The 19439-nt window shown below is 35.3% G+C and overlaps 1 protein-coding gene across 1 annotated transcript in view; it reads left to right on the top strand.

Annotated features, from left to right (window-relative positions):
* Positions 1–18056, top strand: part of RBBP8 (RB binding protein 8, endonuclease) — a 38578-nt gene extending 20522 nt beyond the window's left edge. Inside the window, exons 9-20 of the mRNA XM_050891032.1 lie at positions 1221–1322; positions 2387–2484; positions 3129–3256; positions 4209–5094; positions 5179–5305; positions 6426–6523; positions 7329–7443; positions 8349–8519; positions 9139–9208; positions 10197–10293; positions 14737–14878; positions 17488–18056. Coding sequence (XP_050746989.1) covers positions 1221–1322; positions 2387–2484; positions 3129–3256; positions 4209–5094; positions 5179–5305; positions 6426–6523; positions 7329–7443; positions 8349–8519; positions 9139–9208; positions 10197–10293; positions 14737–14878; positions 17488–17585 — 2132 coding nt within the window. The 3' untranslated portion in view covers positions 17586–18056. The remainder of the gene's footprint in view (positions 1–1220; positions 1323–2386; positions 2485–3128; positions 3257–4208; positions 5095–5178; positions 5306–6425; positions 6524–7328; positions 7444–8348; positions 8520–9138; positions 9209–10196; positions 10294–14736; positions 14879–17487) is intronic.
* The last annotated feature ends 1383 nt before the right edge of the window (positions 18057–19439 follow it).

The raw sequence follows: 19439 nt of genomic DNA, 5'->3' as shown, positions 1-19439 counted from the left end.
ATCTCAACCTGCTGCTTTTCTTCATCCACATACACGTGCAAATATAACAGTTTTCCAACCCATATCCCTTCTGTAAATGCAAACTAAAAAAAAATCTGTTGGACTTGTGCGTACAGCTATGTCACCACCTAGTGGAAAGTGAAATAAATGTTTTGCCACGTTCAGCAATTATTCTTCAATTAAAGTAATATTACTGAAACGGATAGATATCTAATTCTAGCAGCTTACATGCTCTTTCTTTTTCTAGTACTGATACACTGTTTGCATTTGTTTTTTATCTAAGTCCAGAAGGATTGTGCGCATTTAACTTCCAAACATTGTTCTGTAATGTCATAGAAATATCTCTAATATATTTTAACTATAAGAAATATTTTTGTGAAATAAGGGACTTTGTGCTTGTATTTTAATGATACACAAGAAATATGATAAACAATCTAGGTGCTCTTAATGTGTTAATTTATCTTGTGGAATAAAAAAAAAAGTGTTTTAAATAATATATGAATACATCTAAATATGAGTCTTGACTAAAAGCTTCTTTCCAAGAATAAAAATAGCACAACTGTGGGGTCAAGAGGGTGGGTTGGTTATTCACGCCCTTTATTTTGCATATGTAATTTTAGTGCTGTGAATAGTTTCTTCTTTCTAAACATACCTACTTCTCTCCATTTTCTGAATAAAAAAATTGAGCTACTAAATTAAACCAAAGTTAAATATGTAAGAAATGGTGTCACAGTTAATGGCTATGGAAAGCTGTTGGTGTCCAGATAGAAAGGACGACGTGGCACAAAGTTGTTCATGATTCAAATCTCAGGTTTTTCACCTTTTCATTACCTTGGCTGATGCAGAAAATTATGCCCTTGGATGGTTTACTCTTTAATAGTTTTGTTTCCATATTAACAGGTCAAATATAGATTGAATACATACTTTTTATGTGGTTAGTATAGAAAGTGATGTAATTATGTGTCAGTATGGTTTTATGGCTGACTGACTGGGCTCATATTTGTGAGAAAGGATTAATATGAAATATTTGTGACTAATTTGTCATAGTGATACCTCAGAATAAAAATAATCAGACATGCTTAGATTACTGGATCTACTGACATATCAAAACTCACGTTCAAGCGCTTTTAAGATCAGGATCGTGGTCTGTATCTGCACAAAATTATCACAACAGGATACCTAATTTCACCCTGTGAAAATGTTTCTACATCTTCTCCTAGAGTTTGGAAAAATTCCGCTGTATTCCACGCAAGTGAACAGTCACCACGGAGAAGAGATACTAGTGGCAGACACCTTTGATCCACAATTGTCCCCTGTACCAAGTAAGTGTATTAATAGATTTAGTTCTATTTCCATTCAAAATAAGGCAAAAATATTGTACAACTGAGGGTTCATCTCTTTAAACAAAGGAGCCAGAAAAAGGATATTATGTTTAATCACAGAATTGCTGCTGAAATGCCTATCTTGTAATGCCTGTTTGTATGCGACTAGATACATGATCTAGTGGAAAGAAGCTCAGTGCAGCTCTTCCTGCAGATACCTTATAGTTTAGACAACTTATCCAATTGTCTTACATCTGATTTTCCAACTGTACAGGAGATAAAATATTCTGAGAATTGCACTTACTGTCTGACATGAATAAGTAACATTTAGAAGTGCTTCTGTTAATTAATCCCTTTTTTGCAATTGTGAATTGGTACAAGTCTTTAAGTCTTAAGTCCTTCTCCATAAACAGTTCTTTGACAAGAATTTTCTGTGTCCCTGATTTTTTTTTTTTCTGTGAAGTATTTAACTATAAATGACTGCGAGAATCAGTATTTTGGAATCATTCGTGCAAGTCAGGGTTGTGGTGATTGTAGTTCTTGTACTTTCCCATCATATTACCTTGCCTCAGTTTAATAAACTGAGTAATGTTAAACCCCTGAAAGAAGGAAAACTCATCTATTTGTTTTCCTAATAAAAACACAGGAGGAATAATTATGTGTCACCTAGGAAATATGCAACACAAGCATTTTATTATAAATATACATTATCACTGTTCTACATGCTTTTCTCAGACTATTCATGCCCTGGACTGGGAGTTTGAAAAGCAACTTTTACATTGACTTGTCTTTGTATTTCAATTTTGGGGAGCTGTATTCAAATTGGAAACATATTTCTCTGTGATGATACAGCAGTTTGCTCTCACCAGAAATTCTTCTTTTGCCCCCCTTCTCCACTTACCACTTCCAGATACAATTTTTATCTGACACAGGTCAAACTATTTCCATAATTTCCACTTTTAATTTGTGATCTTTTTAGTTCTGTGTTTGTACCATCTGTGTAAGTGGAGTAAGATGCTATAATGTATATGTAACTTACTGTGAGCTTCTTTCTACTCATAAAGATAAATCAAGGATGGGAGGCTATCCTGTTCCAAAGCCATCTTTTAACTTGGCTGCAGTTGTGGCAGAAACAATTGGACTTGCTGTTCAAGAGGAATCTGTAAGTAGTATTCCGAAATTTCTTACATAATCAGCTTTTTGTGCCAGTTGTCTTAGAAAACAGTATTTTTCTCTTTTGCATTAAAATTCTGCAAAAGTATTCCGAGTTCCAGTAAGCTCACTTTAGTTTGCTTTCGCTTACTCATCACAGAATTGCTCTAGCAAGAAGAGATATAACTATGCTGACCTGTCCAGGGGTTGGGGGAGAGGGTAGGGGCATGGTTCCTGCTGTGTATATGACTTTCAAATTTGACTAAGACCATGGACTAAATCCTTGGGTCTGCCAAACTCCCTTTGTGCAGTAATCAAGTCTAAGGCTCTAAAAAAGATTATTTGGTGATGAGACTGTTTGGTGACTCAGGTGAGATTATTTGATGTTTTTGCTTGGTAACTACAGTGAAAATGATAGTATGCAGACTATTTTTTTTGTGTGCATTTGAATGATGAAATTCTTTAATTTCCGTAAGATTTCTTTAAAGTTCCTGGTCAAAATTTCATCTCTCTTGTATTATTTTTTCAGAGTTTTGAATGGTTCAATTTGAATGGGTCTTCAGAGTGTTTATGTGCAAACCTAGCATATTTCTAATTTTTAATTCTAATAGCTTCTCACAGTTCCTTTCTTTGTTTTCCTTCACTGCTTGCAAGGAGTCCCAGAGTGTACTGAGTCCTCCCCACACTAATACTGTTATGAGCCAGGCCCCAGAGAGCATGCAGTCTGAAGACTCAAGAAAACATCCAGCTTCTGAATCAAGAAACGATGACAACAATTTAGGGTGTGTTTCCACTTGGGTATAATAATATTGTTTTAAGCAGGCTTATATGAAGTTCTGGTTTTAGTACAATTTAAAACCTTACAGCAGTTTGCTTTAAAGGTATAGACACAGAAATAAATATTTTCATATTATACAGGCTTCTTTCAAGTAAATAGCATTAGAAGCAAAGGAACTGAAAGAATGCAAAACTGTGGACTTTTACTTCATTCTCAAACTTCTGATTTGGGCTTCCTGTGTACACAGTCCCTCCCTCACTGACTTGTTATTGCGAGGTATCTTCTGAGGCCCATAAACCTCGGGATAAGGGGCCTGGAGCTGGGGTAGGAAAATGATCATAAAACGTTTCTGCTGACTAGGCATCATACCGGTTGACTGTTACCCTTCCCACTCTCAGGATGTTGTGGTCTAAACTGAAATTTTTTTTAGCCCCTATTTGTCATCTTAAATGTACATTTTATTGATGACAAGTAAAAAACAGAGTACCTGACAGAAGCTTGCACATTTTTCCTTCAGTTGCAGAAGCTTTGAGAATCTGTTATCGTGGTTATAAGATCTATACAAGAACCTAGATAGACTGCTGTCACAACCTTTCTCGCTTTTTTCCATTTCATTGCATTGAAAGGTAGGGATTCCTTTGGCAGAAGAGATTCCTAGGTAGGCTTACTTCTGTCCTCGGTTCTCAGTTGAATATGGAACAGAATTTCACACCATACTAAAATGAAGGACAAGGTCTGTGTTTTGTTTGCCTTTTACAGCTCTAAGTCCAACAGTACCTACTTCTAGACCAAAAATTTCCTTTTTTCTTTTTCCTTCTGTTTTCAGTTGATACTAGCAACTCTGACAGCTTTAAAGCAGATCACTGATAGGAAACTTATAATTTTTGTATATCCCTTTCTCTCCTCCCAGCCCCCTGTGTACACCAGAAAAATATCTCATCTCTCATTGTATTCAGTCTTTCAGATCCATCTCAGAACACTCCACCACGTGTTGACTGGGATTCTCACGTAGCTTCTCCTGTTTTTGGAGCTTCTAGCAGTATGAAGAACAACTCAAGTACAAGTCATGCCCCTTGTATTTTAGATTCAGGTTTGAAGCCTAATCTCAAAACCAACCTCTTCAACAATCCTTCCAGTTCCAGATCTCATAAAAGTAGATCAAAATCCGAAGATGTTGCTTTTGTTGCACCACTGAATCTTGGAACGGAAATCAACTCAGTTATCAGCCAGGCTTCTATCAACAGGCAAATGGTTGTGAAAAAGAATACTAATGAGGCTGTAACCTGTGTTGGAAACACTTGTGCAGCTAAAAATGAGGTGATCCAGAGTGATTTCCTTCTTGTACACCAGAAGCAGCTAGAAGGCAGGTGTGCTAAGAGAAAGAAAGCTGAAGATGAGCATGCAATTAGCTGTGAAAAAACATCCTTCAACAAAGAGAACTCTATGCCCTTCCGATCAGACGTTCAGCATATTAATGGGGAGCATACAGTTGATAAGCCCTTGGATCTGTCTGATCGTTTCTCCGGAGTTCGTTGTCAACAGAAAAGACAAGGAAGTGAGGAGACCTGTAAAAATAGACTGAAACAGGTGACACTGCATGACATTTTTTCACAGCTAGGGAAGCCCATTCCTGAAGGTTCATCATCCATTCAAAATGCCAACAATGAGAGCTGTTTGTTTGGCAGAGATTTACAAGAGGAATCCTATGTACAAGAGGCAATGCTGGGAAACACATTCCCAGATAAGAAAAACCAGACCCAAATGAAAGAAGAAGTTCCTCCCTTCAGAATTGCACCACTGCCAAGTTCTGCAGAGACAGAGCAACTTTTTGATGATGTGAAGGTATGCTTTTCTGACTTCTTTTCTTCTCCTTTGAAATATTATATTTAAGTTTTGGGAAATAGTAAAATTGCAATATGTTGTTAGGTTGCCAGTGGCCATGTACCAAATAGAAAGAAAACAAGGACAGGACATGGAGAGTCTGAACCAGCATCTGTACTTCAACCAAACCCTTGTAGACTATCAAAAAATAAAGCACTGCAAAATGAGCAAGGTAACTTGATGAGAATGTTCCTTTTATTGCACCCCTACGCCCCCAGCCTGTGCTATGGTTGAATAGAATTTTTCGTATCTTCTTTTCTCCCACTTTAATCACTTTCTCTGTTCTGCTTCTAACTCAGTCTCATTCTGTTCAGGAATTCTAAAGATTACACACACACACCCCCATTTTCAGTCTATATCTTCCTGGCATTCTTTTGCCACTATGTAATAAATATATTATTGGCATTCAACTGTAAACTCAACAGGCTGGGAATCTTGTTCTTTCTCGTTTATTTAGCATTGTTGTTTACTGCAGCATGTGAATAACAGATACGGAAATAAAATCTCAGAAAGTTTGAGTTTAAACTATCTATATCAAATGCTTGAAAACTGTACTTAAGTGTAAGGATAAGCCATTTTGTTACTATTTTTCATTATTCCCAATGATCTGTTAAAGAAATTCATACCTTTAATGATAATGAACAGATGCTGCCAGATACTCTTCCTAGAAGTTGTATCTTCTTTCCTATTAAGTGGTCCCAGTCTGAAAACTTGTTTTTTCGAACTGGGATTGTAAAATCACTGCTTCTGTACTCCTTAGCTGAGCTGTTACACTGCATACTTTATTTAGAAATACTTGCATTATGGATTTAAAAAAAATCTGTAGTTGGTGTGGCCATGTAGCTTGAAATCTAAACCTCTACTTCACAGATAAATCAAGAGCCATCTCTGGAACAATGACTGGACACTTTTGTACTCTCTTGTATTCTAAGACTTGACTTTGGTATTCTTATCGGTCTAATGTCTTCTATCCGGTATTAATACTACCTGATTTACACAGTACAGAGATTTTTACCTGCAAGAGTATTTTATTTATTACATACCTCATACAAACACAAAGGAGTGGTATGCTCCCTGAATATGACAAAAAACTTAAAGATCTGTTTCTAACTCTTCAGACAAAATATGATTTACACCAAATGAGCATGTTTATTGTTTGAGAAAAATCAATCCCTAAACTCAAAGATGAATTGATAAAAGGAAAGCTGACTTATAATTTACACACTATAGGATGCTGTTGGCAGAATTTGATTCTGATTAGTTGTCTTTTTTCTCATATTCTCTGCATCCAGAACTGAAAGATAAACCTTTAGAAAACCTCCAGTGGAGCATAGACCCAGGAGCTGACCTTTCACAGTACAAAATGGACATTACTGTGATTGATACAAAGGTAAACTTGTAGAACAAGTCTGCAGGTTCTGTGATATTGAAAAAAGCCTACAAAAGTAGTATCATGAACTTTATTCTGGGCAGACCAAAACCACTTTCTAACAAAAATCTAAATTCAGCTCATTTGATATTTGTTTGCACTCCTGAAATGTTTGTTTATGCATAGTACACTACAGTTATCCTAAAACATTTCCACTGTCTAGTTTTATTTGATAAACTCAGCCGGGTAGCTACTCAGTATGAAACTGATGCAGTTGAGGGTGGTTTTGGGTTTCTTTTAAAACAAAAAAATGTTCTAAATCTCATAGTTTTTCCTGTGAAAATGTTCACTGTGGTATCTCTTTATGTTAAGTAATAGAAAATGTGCAGATAATGACTATTATCTTTCTTTGAGTCTGGTGCAGGTTGGTTATTAGGATTTCTGAGAATTTTCCTGAAGTCTGTTTGTTTTGTCTCACTTAAAGGCTCTCTTAAAATCTATTAATTTGACCAGTTTTTAATTTCTGTATGTTTCATTGTTACTTTTTATCTTTGTAGAATTTAACATGAAAACTTTTAAGGCATTTCTTGCCCATCAAGTAATGTAATCTACCAGATAAATGCTTCACATTTGAATTTCAAAACATGTTATTCTCTTAGCTAGATTTTACATCTTTATCATGCAGACATTACTGCAGGAAAAAATCACAGGAAGTGTCCAAAAAGATGCCAGTACCTGTTGTGAAAATGTTTCATATATACAGCAATGACACTGACTACACCAGTTGCTTCTGAGTGCAATTGTCACATTTGCTTTTTTTATTTAGGGTGGTTCTCACTCAAGAGTCGGAGGGGAAGTTGTTGATATGGATTATACATATGTTAGTGAAAGTGTGCTATTAAAAATGAAAAATCAAGAGCAAAACCAGGAAAGCAGTCCAAGTAAGACTTTTATTTTTTTCCTTTGGTTTGCTGCTTTTTTGGAGGAGGAGGAAAGAGTAAAGGGCATTTTTTCCCCTGTATGAATAGATAGTAGAAAATGGCTTGCGGTAAAAAAGCACTGATGTATTTTTGTAGGTTACAAAGATCAGTCTGTTTCCGAGTAGAATCAGTGGTGGTTGTTGAGGTTTTTTTTTAACTTAGATTAAGAAAAGGATAGGATTTGTGCTGAGATAGAGCCAGTAGCTATGCTTTTACAGTGCTTAAAGAGTTAAATACTTAACCATATAATAGTTTTGATCTCATCTGCAACAATCACTCTTACAACAAACAGCTTTGAAAGTTTGCTATGTAATCATATCAGACTTTCTATGGGAAGACTAATTTCATTTTTAACGACATATAAATAGAACTAGTATATTTAAAATAAATCCAAATGTGTTTATATCACATTTAATGTATGGTATGTGGTGAATCATGGCTGCAGGGCAGTGACTTTTAACAGTGTGTTTTGGTTTTTTTAAGCGGTTGCAACTTGATCACACTTCCGTAGTTTATCTCCTACCCACAGAAAGTATTTCCTTCTGCTTGGATAACTCATAATTACAAGAACAAAAATTTCATGTATCTAGCATTAAGGTTAAAGGTACATCAAAGTGATTTAGCAATTAATCAAATTTAGAAATGGGATCAAGGTATCTTTATGAAAAATAAATTAGCATTGTCCACATTCGAAAGATTGACAGAGAAGTTGCAGAAAGAATAAATGTATAGCTGATGTTGAGTTAATCAATACTGGAGCAGGAAGTAAATGTTAGTTCTTTTGATACACATTCAATCAAAATGTGCTTTCTTGACTTAAATTGTTGAGAGACTGATTTGGATGTTCATTATGCTTTTTATAATAGGAGGAGAAAAAAAAAATAATGATACCTTAACAGAGATGTTTGATCGGACAACTCATGAAGAATATGAATCCTGCCTACCAGAAGATAGTCCTTCTGCATGTGATGAAAAAGAAACTCTTCATGATGAAGAGCAGGACAAGGGAGTAACAGCAGCAAGCAAGAAACTAAAGAGTGGGATATAATTTGTTTTGTCTTTATTAGCCTAGTTAAACTACAAAAGCTGATTTGAAATCAAGCTCTGTTCTCTAGGAACAAATATGCCAAATAAACCATCGGTTCATTTTTCATAAATTCGTGGGAAAATTTATTCATTGTAAGGACATAACATAAACCAATATGAAAATTATTTTGGTAGTTCATTTATATAGCCACCACACAAATATGGGATGTGTAATGGAAGTTGGCATAGGAGCTGTACAGCAAAGTGACTCTTACAGGAAACACCAGTTTTTGGCTGCAGGTTACTTGCTTCCTTTCTTCTCCCTATCCTAGGTTCTATTGAAGATTTCACAGTATTTTGTATTTTAAGCAACCTTTCCTTTGCTCTTCTGCTTATCTTTTTTACTTGTCTCGCTGCTGTTTTCCTTCTACTCCAGTAATGCTTTTTGATCACTGGTTCAATCAATTCTATATTATTTTTCGTATCTGTTTGAATCTGTTGTCTCAGATTGAATGTGCCTGGCATTTTTGTATTTCTTAATAGCTGGCTAATAATTTTACAGACATTTCTCCAGGCAGTCTGTTAACCTTATATGACATGTAATTTTTTGTTTTGCATGTATATTTACAGAACATGAGGATAAACAAGATAAAGCCAAGCAGAAAGCTTTTGTGGAGCCATATTTCAAAAGTGATGAAAGGTAATTTTGTTTGTTCTGTATAGGCATTTTAAGGCTCTTTATATCCTCCCTATAGGGAACTTGTTCTCCCATAAAATAAACATGTTTGTGCGTAACATACTAGCAGCTGAAGATGCATAGGTAAAAGATCTACTGAATTAGATAAAATCCTTAGATAAAAGCTGGGGGGGCTGAAATAAACACATTGAGATGCCTGTCTGTCACATTTGCTGAAGAGAAGGGATTGCCTCTTCTGCTTTTTATAGTTTTATTGAATGCAGTATTTTGTAATCCGTGTGATTTCTTACAGGAATGTGGTCGTGCATGAGTTTATGAGCAAAGAGCCTATGGGTTGCTTGTACAAATAAAAACTTTTCCTTCTCTGGCATTTTTGCCCCTTCCCCTAGGCAATAAATGAGTAATGTTTAACATCTGTACCTCTTAGTGCTTCTTCTATTGCCTTTCTGTATAATCATCATTGGTAGTCTGAATCTTCATTTCATAATGATACCAAGTCCTTCAGTTAAATAGTTGTTAGCTTATTTTTTACCTCAGCGTATGTTTTCTTTGTAGAGGAAAACTTGTTTAGTGTTTTGTGAGCAGATAAGTTGAAAAGAATCTGTTCTGTTCTTGAACCCCAACATACATTCTTCTTGCAGAAATCGATGCAAGCACAGCTCTGTCTTGGACAAAATAAATATTCTACAAAAGATCTATATTTGAGTAATTTTGATCTAGTAATTACTTTCACACTATGAAAAGCTGTAATAGAGACGCACATCTCTGGTTATGTAAAAGATCATATTACATTAAAAAAACCCTGGAACTGGTTTAGTTACAAAAATAGTCCTATTCAGCTATGAAATGCAGTGTGATTGGGTTTTGCAGGCATTTTCTGATATTTTTTTTTTTCTTGAGACTCTCCTTCATTGTGTTCTAAAAACTGGAAATTTCCAGACATGTAGAAGAAATAAATATACTATCATGTGAAAACATTTTTGTTTTTCAGAAAGAATACTGTGTTAGATTTTCCTCATATTGAGGTTATTCGAAAAAAAGAAGAAAGAAGAAAGTTGCCTGGCCATACTTGTAAGGAATGTGAAATAGTAAGTAGTGCTTTAAAATTCGGTCAGTCTTCCATTCTCCTAACTCTGCTAGTATCTAAGTGCTAAAGTGCTGTTGAAATTATTAATCTGGTTGCATCATCATCAGTACCTACAGTAGCAGAGAAGTAAGTGTTCACCAAAGCTGTTTTACCAAGTTTTGGGTTGGTTTGTTTGTTTTTAACTGTAGTAACTGCATATAACTTAGAGTCTTATTTTTTTGTGTGTATCTGTATGATAGAAACTTCTCACATCGTGGTTCCAGTAAGATTTTTGTTAATAAAAAAATACATTAGCTAGTCAAAGAATGATTACAAGTTTCTAAACTTTAGCTCAAAAGCTCTACTGAAATTTACAGATACTGGAACAAGCAAGTTCTATGTCGTGTTGTACCTATATGTAGATATATCGTGATTTGGCAGGGGGGGAGGTGTTCTTGTTTTCTGGGGTGTTCATGCTTTCAGGTAATTGCACCAGCATAGGTGCCAATGTGTGTATATATGCAAATGCATGCAAAAACGTTTACATTAGCAGGTTAGAAAGTATGAAATTTTAGGTTTCGTGTTACATGTGTTTTCCTTCCTTTTCAAATTACTAAACTGCTTTCAGATACTTGGTATAGAGATAAAATGTTGAAGTAATTACATGTGTAATAAGGACATATTTCATTTGGTCATTAATAGACTGTCAGGCTGGAGTTAATTAGGCGATGATCTAATACATTATGACTTGCCAGAAGTGTGAATTAATGACTGAATAATGATGGATTCTCTGGAATCTTTTCACTTAATTTCCACACGTATATAGAACCAACATTTTTCATAGATTTTCCTGCTATTCACTTTATAGTCAAGTCACATTTACTTAGCTGAAGAAATTCATTAGAGTATATTTTTAAAAAAAACACATTCCTGATAAATAGCTTTGGTAAAACTCATTAAATACAAATAATTAAGTTTTACAGTCAACTATAAATACCATTTTCAAAAACATGTTTGATTTAAAGAGTTTGAAAGAAAACAAGATGTTGGAAAAAAAACCAAAACAAAACTAAAAAAACCCAAACCTTCAGTCTATTTCTTGGCCCAAGAGCCATGTGTTAAGTGTTTTAATTTCCTGTCTGTAAGCTACAGATCTGCTCCTCTCAGCAGATCCAGTTCTGGTTAATTTCTGCCAAGTTAGAGTGGTGTTTGGAAACATTTACAGCTCCAATTTTACAATATTAGGTTTCTACATTAAACTTCAGAAAAGTTTGGGTTTGTTGTTGGTTTTGAGGTTTTTTTTAAGTCTATGCTGTTCAAGACGAATGTCTTGGAATGTGTGGAATGCTTGGCTGTGTCATTGCACCGTAATAAAACTAGCTTTGAATGAAATGCCTGTGGAAGAAGGGAGTATTAGACAAAGCATAAATGATGCTTTAAAAAAGTCTTGGCTTACTTATGGGTTTGAAAAGTCTCCAAAGTCTAAGGAAATATTTAGGGAGTGGGTAGAAATCAGTAAATTGTTTCTGGCCATGTGCTGCAAGCAGGATGAGTGGGGAGAGTTACTTGTCATTCTGAGATGTGAGAGATTTCTGCACATGCTGTAGCAGACTGATATCAAAGTCCTTATCTTAAAACTTTGTGGAAGCATCTCATTCACTTTACAGTGTAGAACATTTGATAAGAGGTCTTGTTTTGGTTTGTTATGACTTTGCAAGGCAATCAGAGAAAGATTGTATGCAGGAGTTACTGGTAGCTTGTAAAAGTAATGTTTGTTAGTGTGGTTATTAAGTCTAGCTACCCTTTAGATAAGTAGGAGAATCAGTCAGATGTTTTTATATGCATTTAAATTACAGAAATTACTCTAAGTAACTTTGTGCTAAACTAATGAGAGGAACATTTTAAGGGTTTGTTCTCTTTTTTTGAGACTGCAAATTGTAGACTTGCATAAACAATTCTTTTACAGCGAAGACACTGCAGGATGAGATTTTGCATAGCTTTTCACACATGGAAAAGCCTACCTCAAATGTTTTGTGTGGGTTAAAAATGCTGTGGATAGTGAGATCAATCTAGAAAACAGTTGAGAGTTCTTTTTGCTGTTTAGCAGACATATATGTAACTTTTTCTCATTCTTTGTCAACCCTAATAGATTTCTAAACAAGCCAAAATTTAAAAAAATTACTTTCTAATTTCTTTTGAATACATACTTAGCTTGATTATTGATTGGTCTTTTTATTTTCTGCTCCTGCAAACTGTACTATATTTTTCATTGTTTGATCCATAAATATTCCTCACCAATCATAAACATTTTAATTCAAAAAAAAATGCAGCAGACTGCAAACTTTTAGTAGGCCAATTTCTAAACTTCCAGGCTATTTAAAGGACAAACATAAGGTGCACTGCTAATTATCCCTAAATAAGACTCACCTATTAATCTATTTGGTTTACACAGATACTGTAGAATTCTTATAATTAATTTTGTTGACTTAACGCCATGTCATTTCTTAACTTTTATCAGTGAAAACCAATGTGTACTAGATGATAATTACCTGTTCCTCTTCTTTCATTAGTCTCTAGATCTTTAACTGAGTGACACAGACATTTTTCGAGCTGGGTCTCTGAAGTACAGCTGCATAAGTGACCCTGCTCTGTCTGACTCAGTCCCCAAGCTACTGATATCCACTTAAGTTCTGGTCTTGGCACAGGCTTTTTCCTGTTTAAGGGAACATTGTGTAAGACAGTGGCAAACATTTTCAAACTAAGTGTCTCCAAATTCAGTGACTGAAAGGGGTTCTGCTGTCAAGAATGTGGGAGTATCCTGAGCTTATACACAATATATTTTGAAGAACCTTTTACTAGGGGCTCATAACCATTCCTGAATATTATCTATGGAACTGGCAGTTTATTCTATCCTGCATACCAGGACTTTGTAGTAGATGGACCAGTAATCTGGAATTTTGGGTACAACCTGCTAACAACCTGAATCTCTGTACTTGACCAGGAGACCCACATGTTGCTGGATCAGATTCCTGTACTAATAAGGGCTTCGAGAGCAGAATATGTTCTGGTGTCACACTTTGTGGAATGGCAAGAAATCTGAATTAATTTGGGGGGGGAGAAAATGTACCTCAGTTTCAGGCAGAGTTGCAGTTCCCACAGACTACAGAATCACAAAATGAAACAAGTCTACTTTTCCTAGTTCATGCAGTTTTGTCACTGACATTTTCAGAGCTGTGATTACTCTTTTCTATACAATCATCAATATTTATATCTCATGATTTTATGGAGGAGGATTTTTATGCCTATTTTATACTTTGTCTGCCATCTAGTAGGAAAAAAGGAATTTATTAGTGTACTTTATGATTCCAACTAAGTAGGTTTTCTGAAATCCTACCAGTAGATGGGGACAGGAAGTAATCTCTATTGACAGCGGTATTCTGTTCCTTTCCTGATTTCCCCAGTCTATATCACTTTCCAGCTGATTGAATGAGGTTTTAAACTTTAGTTTGCCTTTTTGAATTGTAACACTATCATTTCAGTAGAATTGTTTTACCACTTTTATGAGGGTCAGGTTTCTTGTGCAGTCCAGACTGTGACTGTTGGCTTGCCACTTGAATCAAACAGTGCATTCGCTTTGAAAATATTTTGGCACTCTATGATACCTAAGTGCCAGATTGCTATTTTTAGAAGATGCTAACTAGAATCACAAACTAAAACACTAAAAAACTGCATGAAAAAAAACTATCTTTCGATGATGCTACTCATGGGAACACCCAGCAAAAAAGTTTGGTGAGTGTATATACTTTTCTCGTTGCAGCCTCCAGTACAGCTGACAGGGATGAAAGAGTAGCTAGCCAATTTACTATATGCTCTAGAGAATGCCCATCTGGCAGATAGTTTCTGGAGTCCCAGTGTCAGTCAGCTAGTTAAATTAGCTCTTTATTACCCTCAAATTAGGAGTAAATAAAGTAGGAAGCATTTTAACTTAAGTTTGCTGTTACTACTGTAAATTTAGACACTGGAAATAATTCTGCAGCCTGAATTTTGTAGTGCATTTTTTCACTTTTCTATTTTATTTGTAAATGCAAGCTGAAACTTAGTTTATTAGAAAATTCCCATCTATTTCAACACCTGTGCTACTTAGCTTTGTAAAATCAGTCAGTAAAACTGTTGACATAAGTAATTGTACACATGCCTAAACCTTGTATCTATGGTATGTTAAAAGATATAAAGCTAACAAATTTGCCACGATAAAGTTATACTTAATCTGTAAATTCAGTAGGGTTTTAGGATAATGGCCAGGTGTTTGTCATTTGGATAACAAATCTCTACTCTAGGCTATCCTCACCATTATTCTTAGATAACTGTGTTAATAAACAGTGATTGACAGTGTCATTGTGTAAAGCAGTTGCTCTATATGTATGAATTTGTTAACTTGGATTTTTTTTTTTCCCCTAACATTCAGTATTATGCAGACATTCCAGAAGAAGAGAGAGAAAAGAAACTAGCTTCCTGTTCAAGACACAGATTTCGCTACATTCCTCCAAATACTCCTGAAAATTTCTGGGAGGTTGGATTTCCTTCCACCCAAACTTGTGTGGAAAGAGGTTTGTGCAAAAAAGGCTTACAAAGCACTTTTTAAAGCTGACTTCCACCCCCCCCACCCCCCACCCCCCTGCCAAAATGGTTTCCTGAAATTATCTTTAGTTCATAAAGCAGCCTTTCTCACCCAGTCTTGTTGAGGTCTGTTTACTTGTAAGCAGCCATTATTTTGGAAAAATATTGTCTTTTTTTAGCAGCTCCTGTACTACTAAGAGGAAGGTAATATAAGGAAACTTTCTTAGAGCCTAGATAGAGAAGGCAGAAATAACTGGGATTTTCATAGAACTTAATTAAAACCCTACATGTCTTCAAACCAAAGTAAGAATTGGGTCAACATTTTCAGAGGCAAAGGCTGAGAGACTGTACTTACTGAGGAGAGACAGGCAAAACTGTTGATGTCCTTTGTCGGTATCTTTAGAGCTCCATAATACCACATGATAATGGAAATGTTGAAGGTAGGGTGTGATTAAATAGTTTTTAATACATATACCCTGCTTGTTAGTGACACTCAAAAGCTGTGGGGGTTTTTTAACTCCTTCACACAGAAGATTGTTCTTTCCTAAATAATTCTTCTAAATCCTAGAGCTTGGTACAAAAATGAGTTTTTACTAATGATGTTAAAACACAGTGAGTTTGTAGCGTACTATATGTACATTTCTTCAGAACTGGTGAAACTCTGAGGTAAGGAGCCCTATATGAACTCTCTTAGAGTTACTTATATCTTTATTTGTACATATATTATTAGCTATGAAGCATTAATCTTCACTTATTTTTATCTGTTCTCACAACAGTTTCAGGTCAGGCATAGGAAAATGTAGCCAGAGATGTGTATGTGTCCTTGTGTGATAGTGTTGCAGTATCATCCTTCATCTTTCAGAATGGGGAGCCTTGATTTTTAGGGACTTACGTAACCTATGTAGTGCAAATCATACTGCTTAATCAAGATATACTGAGTTGAGTTCATTTAAATTTGACGCTGTATTTCCAAGAAATATGTGTGTTTCAGACATGGTGTTCAGAACTTTAAGCCTCCCCCTCATTGTGGGGGACAAATGTCAAATTTGCTCTTGAAGCCCTAGTCAAATTTCCCCTTCTTAAATATCCACTGCAAAGGGTTAAGCTAGTCACAGAATTTGCAGGCTGTTAAGCTTCCTTGGGCTTGGTTAGGCTTCAGAAAAATGGTTCCTTTTTTTCCATCGATTTGTCTCTGGTATCACATAAGGAAAAGCGAATCCCTTGGTCCAGCTAGCCAGCACCTCAGGAACGCTGCTCAATCGCCGCTTCCTTTGTGGGTAGTCTCTTTCCTCTCTTGTGTATCCGGTTAGACAGGGCTTGGCTGAGGCTAATCCATTCCTCCTTTACCTTAAGTAATGAGAGAGAGTTCTCACCACTCTAGAACCACCATTGGTTCTTGATCATTATCTTTCAAGATGAACAAATCATAGTCTTTCCTCCTCCAACCTGGTTGCCTCTTACCTGTTCCAGCCAATGAGAAAGCTGGTCTAAACTAGGCATGTCCATTTATAACTTCAGGTGATCGAGATATCCTGTTAGGGAGATTGTCTGTTACTACCCATTTGGAATCTGCTTGCAACCTCATTAAAATTAGCTTCTTGGCTATCTCCTTGTTCTGCTAGAGTAAGAGCTGTTCAGTTGTTAATGGTCCTCAACAGCATATCAGAGGCAGACTTTAGATCAGCCCTCTCTTGGTAAAAAGCCGTATTATACAAGAGTGCAGCAAGAACACCAAAACACCAGAGAGAGTTCCCATGATGAGCAATTGCAGCTGGCACTCCGAAGTAGTGCGGTACAAAGGATGTATTTTCTACTTCTTATTGGTATCTTGAACCAATTGTGGTTTGTGTTGGCTTTGGTTTTTTTTAAATAACTGATTTGCGTAGGCAGCATTTTCCAATTGTGAAGTAGGAATCTACTAATCTCACTTCAGTGGATGTTAATGCTGATAAACAGTAAGGGTTTGACAAAAGCTCAGTGCTGTAACTGATTTGCATAAAATGTCTGCTTACTAAGTTGAGCATGTTATAGAAATTTTCTATACACTTTTCTTACCAAAGAGCTTTCAAGGTGTGTTTGATCCATAGGTTCATGTTTGGCTTTTTCCAGATGCACAGGTCTAATAAATAAGAATGCCCTCAAAACAGAGAGGTGTACTATTTAGAACCACAAAGCACATGTGCCTGAGGTTTCCTCTGTGTGATTAGGAAATACATTTTTAAAAGTGATTTTTATTAGTCAACTGAATTTGCAGTACTTACATACTTTGTTACTCCTATGTAAAATCTTCTGTGGAAAAGACAATGAAAACTGCAATTTTGTTTTGAATAGGTGAACAATTCATAGTTTCCATTCTCCTCTTCAGTATTATCTGTCTGTATTGCATTACTATGCAGTCATGTACTAGAAAGCAGCTGAGTGTTTTCATTAATGGTATTGCACCCTGGGATCTCTAACTTTTTGTCAAATGAGAACGAGTTGCCACAAAAGGGAAAAAAATTAACAAGTTATTTTTTTAGGGTAAACAAAAAATGAAACTGAAGTTATGCATGTTTTTATATTGTATTTCTTACCTCAGATTTGTTCTTATTCTTGTAAGGATATATTAAAGAGGATCTTGCTCCCTGTCAGCGTCCAAAAAGACGGCACCCTTATGCCATAATGTTTTCTCCAAAAGGCAAAGAGCAGAAGACATAAAGGATGGGGAAGTAAGGCATGCCAACTCGAAGAGTCCTTAGATATTTCCTGTCCTTAGATATTTATAGTTAATATAAACTTGAAATAAAGAACTCTGTTTTCCACAATGATAGATAAATTGTTTCATTAAATATGTAAATTTTATAAAATTCATTTGAAAATCTGATGTACCAGGAAACAAAACTATTTAATGTATGTTTGTTTTATATTGTGTTAATACATTTTGTATTAATTTTTGCACCTGTCAGACAATGAGTCTCCTTTTTTTTTTTCTTTGAAGTCAATAGCTAAAATTCCAGCAAATCCGGTCTAAACTTTGTGGCAGCGAGTAACTGCTTTGAAGTCACTGAAATCAGTTGTTCTTGCAAGGTCTAAATGCCTGTCAATGGGAACAGAAATGCAGATTTTGTAGGGTGCTTTTATTTTGCACTGGATTTTTTTATATAGCCTTTCTCTTTTGGCAATAATGGTTGTATCTACTTGTAATAAAGTTGTATTAAATATGAAATGTATCTACTGTTAATAGTTTGGAGGTATGAAAACCTTGTAGTCTAAATGTCTGTCTTAAATTTTGGTGTTAAATGTATAGCACCACGTTTTCCTCAGTGTTTAAATTAGAATATCCAATATTTCTTTTTTTCTTAATTTGGATCTGTTTGTATATCTATGTCTCATTGATAAGGAGATAAGCATTGTTATTTCTAAATTTGGATGACAGCTATGCGCGGAGTGCTCCTAGATGATAACCATTGCTGTCCACTAGATTATGAAGGATTCTCCAGAGATATTTTAAATTAATTTTTTGTAGCAGGGGATGTAGTTTCATACCTGCGTTTGGAGAGTAATAACATACAGTATCACAGAGGCAGGGTAATGCTTTTACATAGGTAGGTAGACCAAAGATCACTATAAGATACTTAGGAATAAAGTAGCATTCTAGAATAGAATAAAATGTTCAAGCAGCATACAGTCAGAGTTAGGCTCAACCAGTGAGAATTCTCTTTAAAAAGAGATCATTCTCTTTAAAAAAAGATCATAAAGCAAGCAACTGTTTAAATGCCTTAAACCAAAATAAAAGAACAGAAAGTACAGACACTTATATATAAAAAAAGTGTCTGTACTTTCTATTCTCGTATTTTTTTTATATATACATGTGTGTGTATATAAAAATGTATGTATTTAAAAACTTGGTGGATAGGACCATTTAATTCCAGGTGTAGTTATATAGGAGTGGTGGTAGGTTCTGCTGGTGGAGAGGTTATATCCTAAGGAACAGCAAAGGCATAAAGCCAAATAACAATGAAATTCTTTAGTCATTCCCATATATACTAACACATGCTGACAATAAATGTTTACACACTGTAAAAGTTCATTTCTTGGAGCAGGTAGTCAAAGAACCCATGCCAAGGTAAGTCTAGTTTCCTGAAAATTAGAAAACTTTGAAGAAAATTAACAGGTGCTGCCAAAAAGGTGGAATTCTTGCAGGTATCTTGAAAATTGTTTTAAGACAACTATTGCATGCTCTGAATAAATTTTTATCCATCAAAAAAAAAAAAGGTTTTGACAAAGAAAGTAAGGTGGGAGGCTGCTTTTAACTAGGGAGGACCTTTACAAAGTAGAAGGTATGTCTACAAAAAGAAAAGTGGAGGCACATTGTAACTCATCAAATGTAAAATTTGCTATGAAGTAGGCTATATGAAAAAGTTTCTTAAAGAATTAATTATAAATCCTATTTTTGAGAACTACCAGAAAGAGCAAACTTCACAGTAAGTTGGTAGAGTAAATGACCAAATGGTAACAGGAACATTTAAAGGTAAGGTGACAAGAAAAGTTGGGATTTTTGCAGCGACGTTC

Source organism: Gymnogyps californianus, chromosome 2 (genome assembly GCF_018139145.2).
Source record: "Gymnogyps californianus isolate 813 chromosome 2, ASM1813914v2, whole genome shotgun sequence".
Classification (NCBI taxonomy): domain Eukaryota; kingdom Metazoa; phylum Chordata; class Aves; order Accipitriformes; family Cathartidae; genus Gymnogyps; species Gymnogyps californianus.
This window is presented reverse-complemented; position numbering and strand designations above follow the sequence as displayed.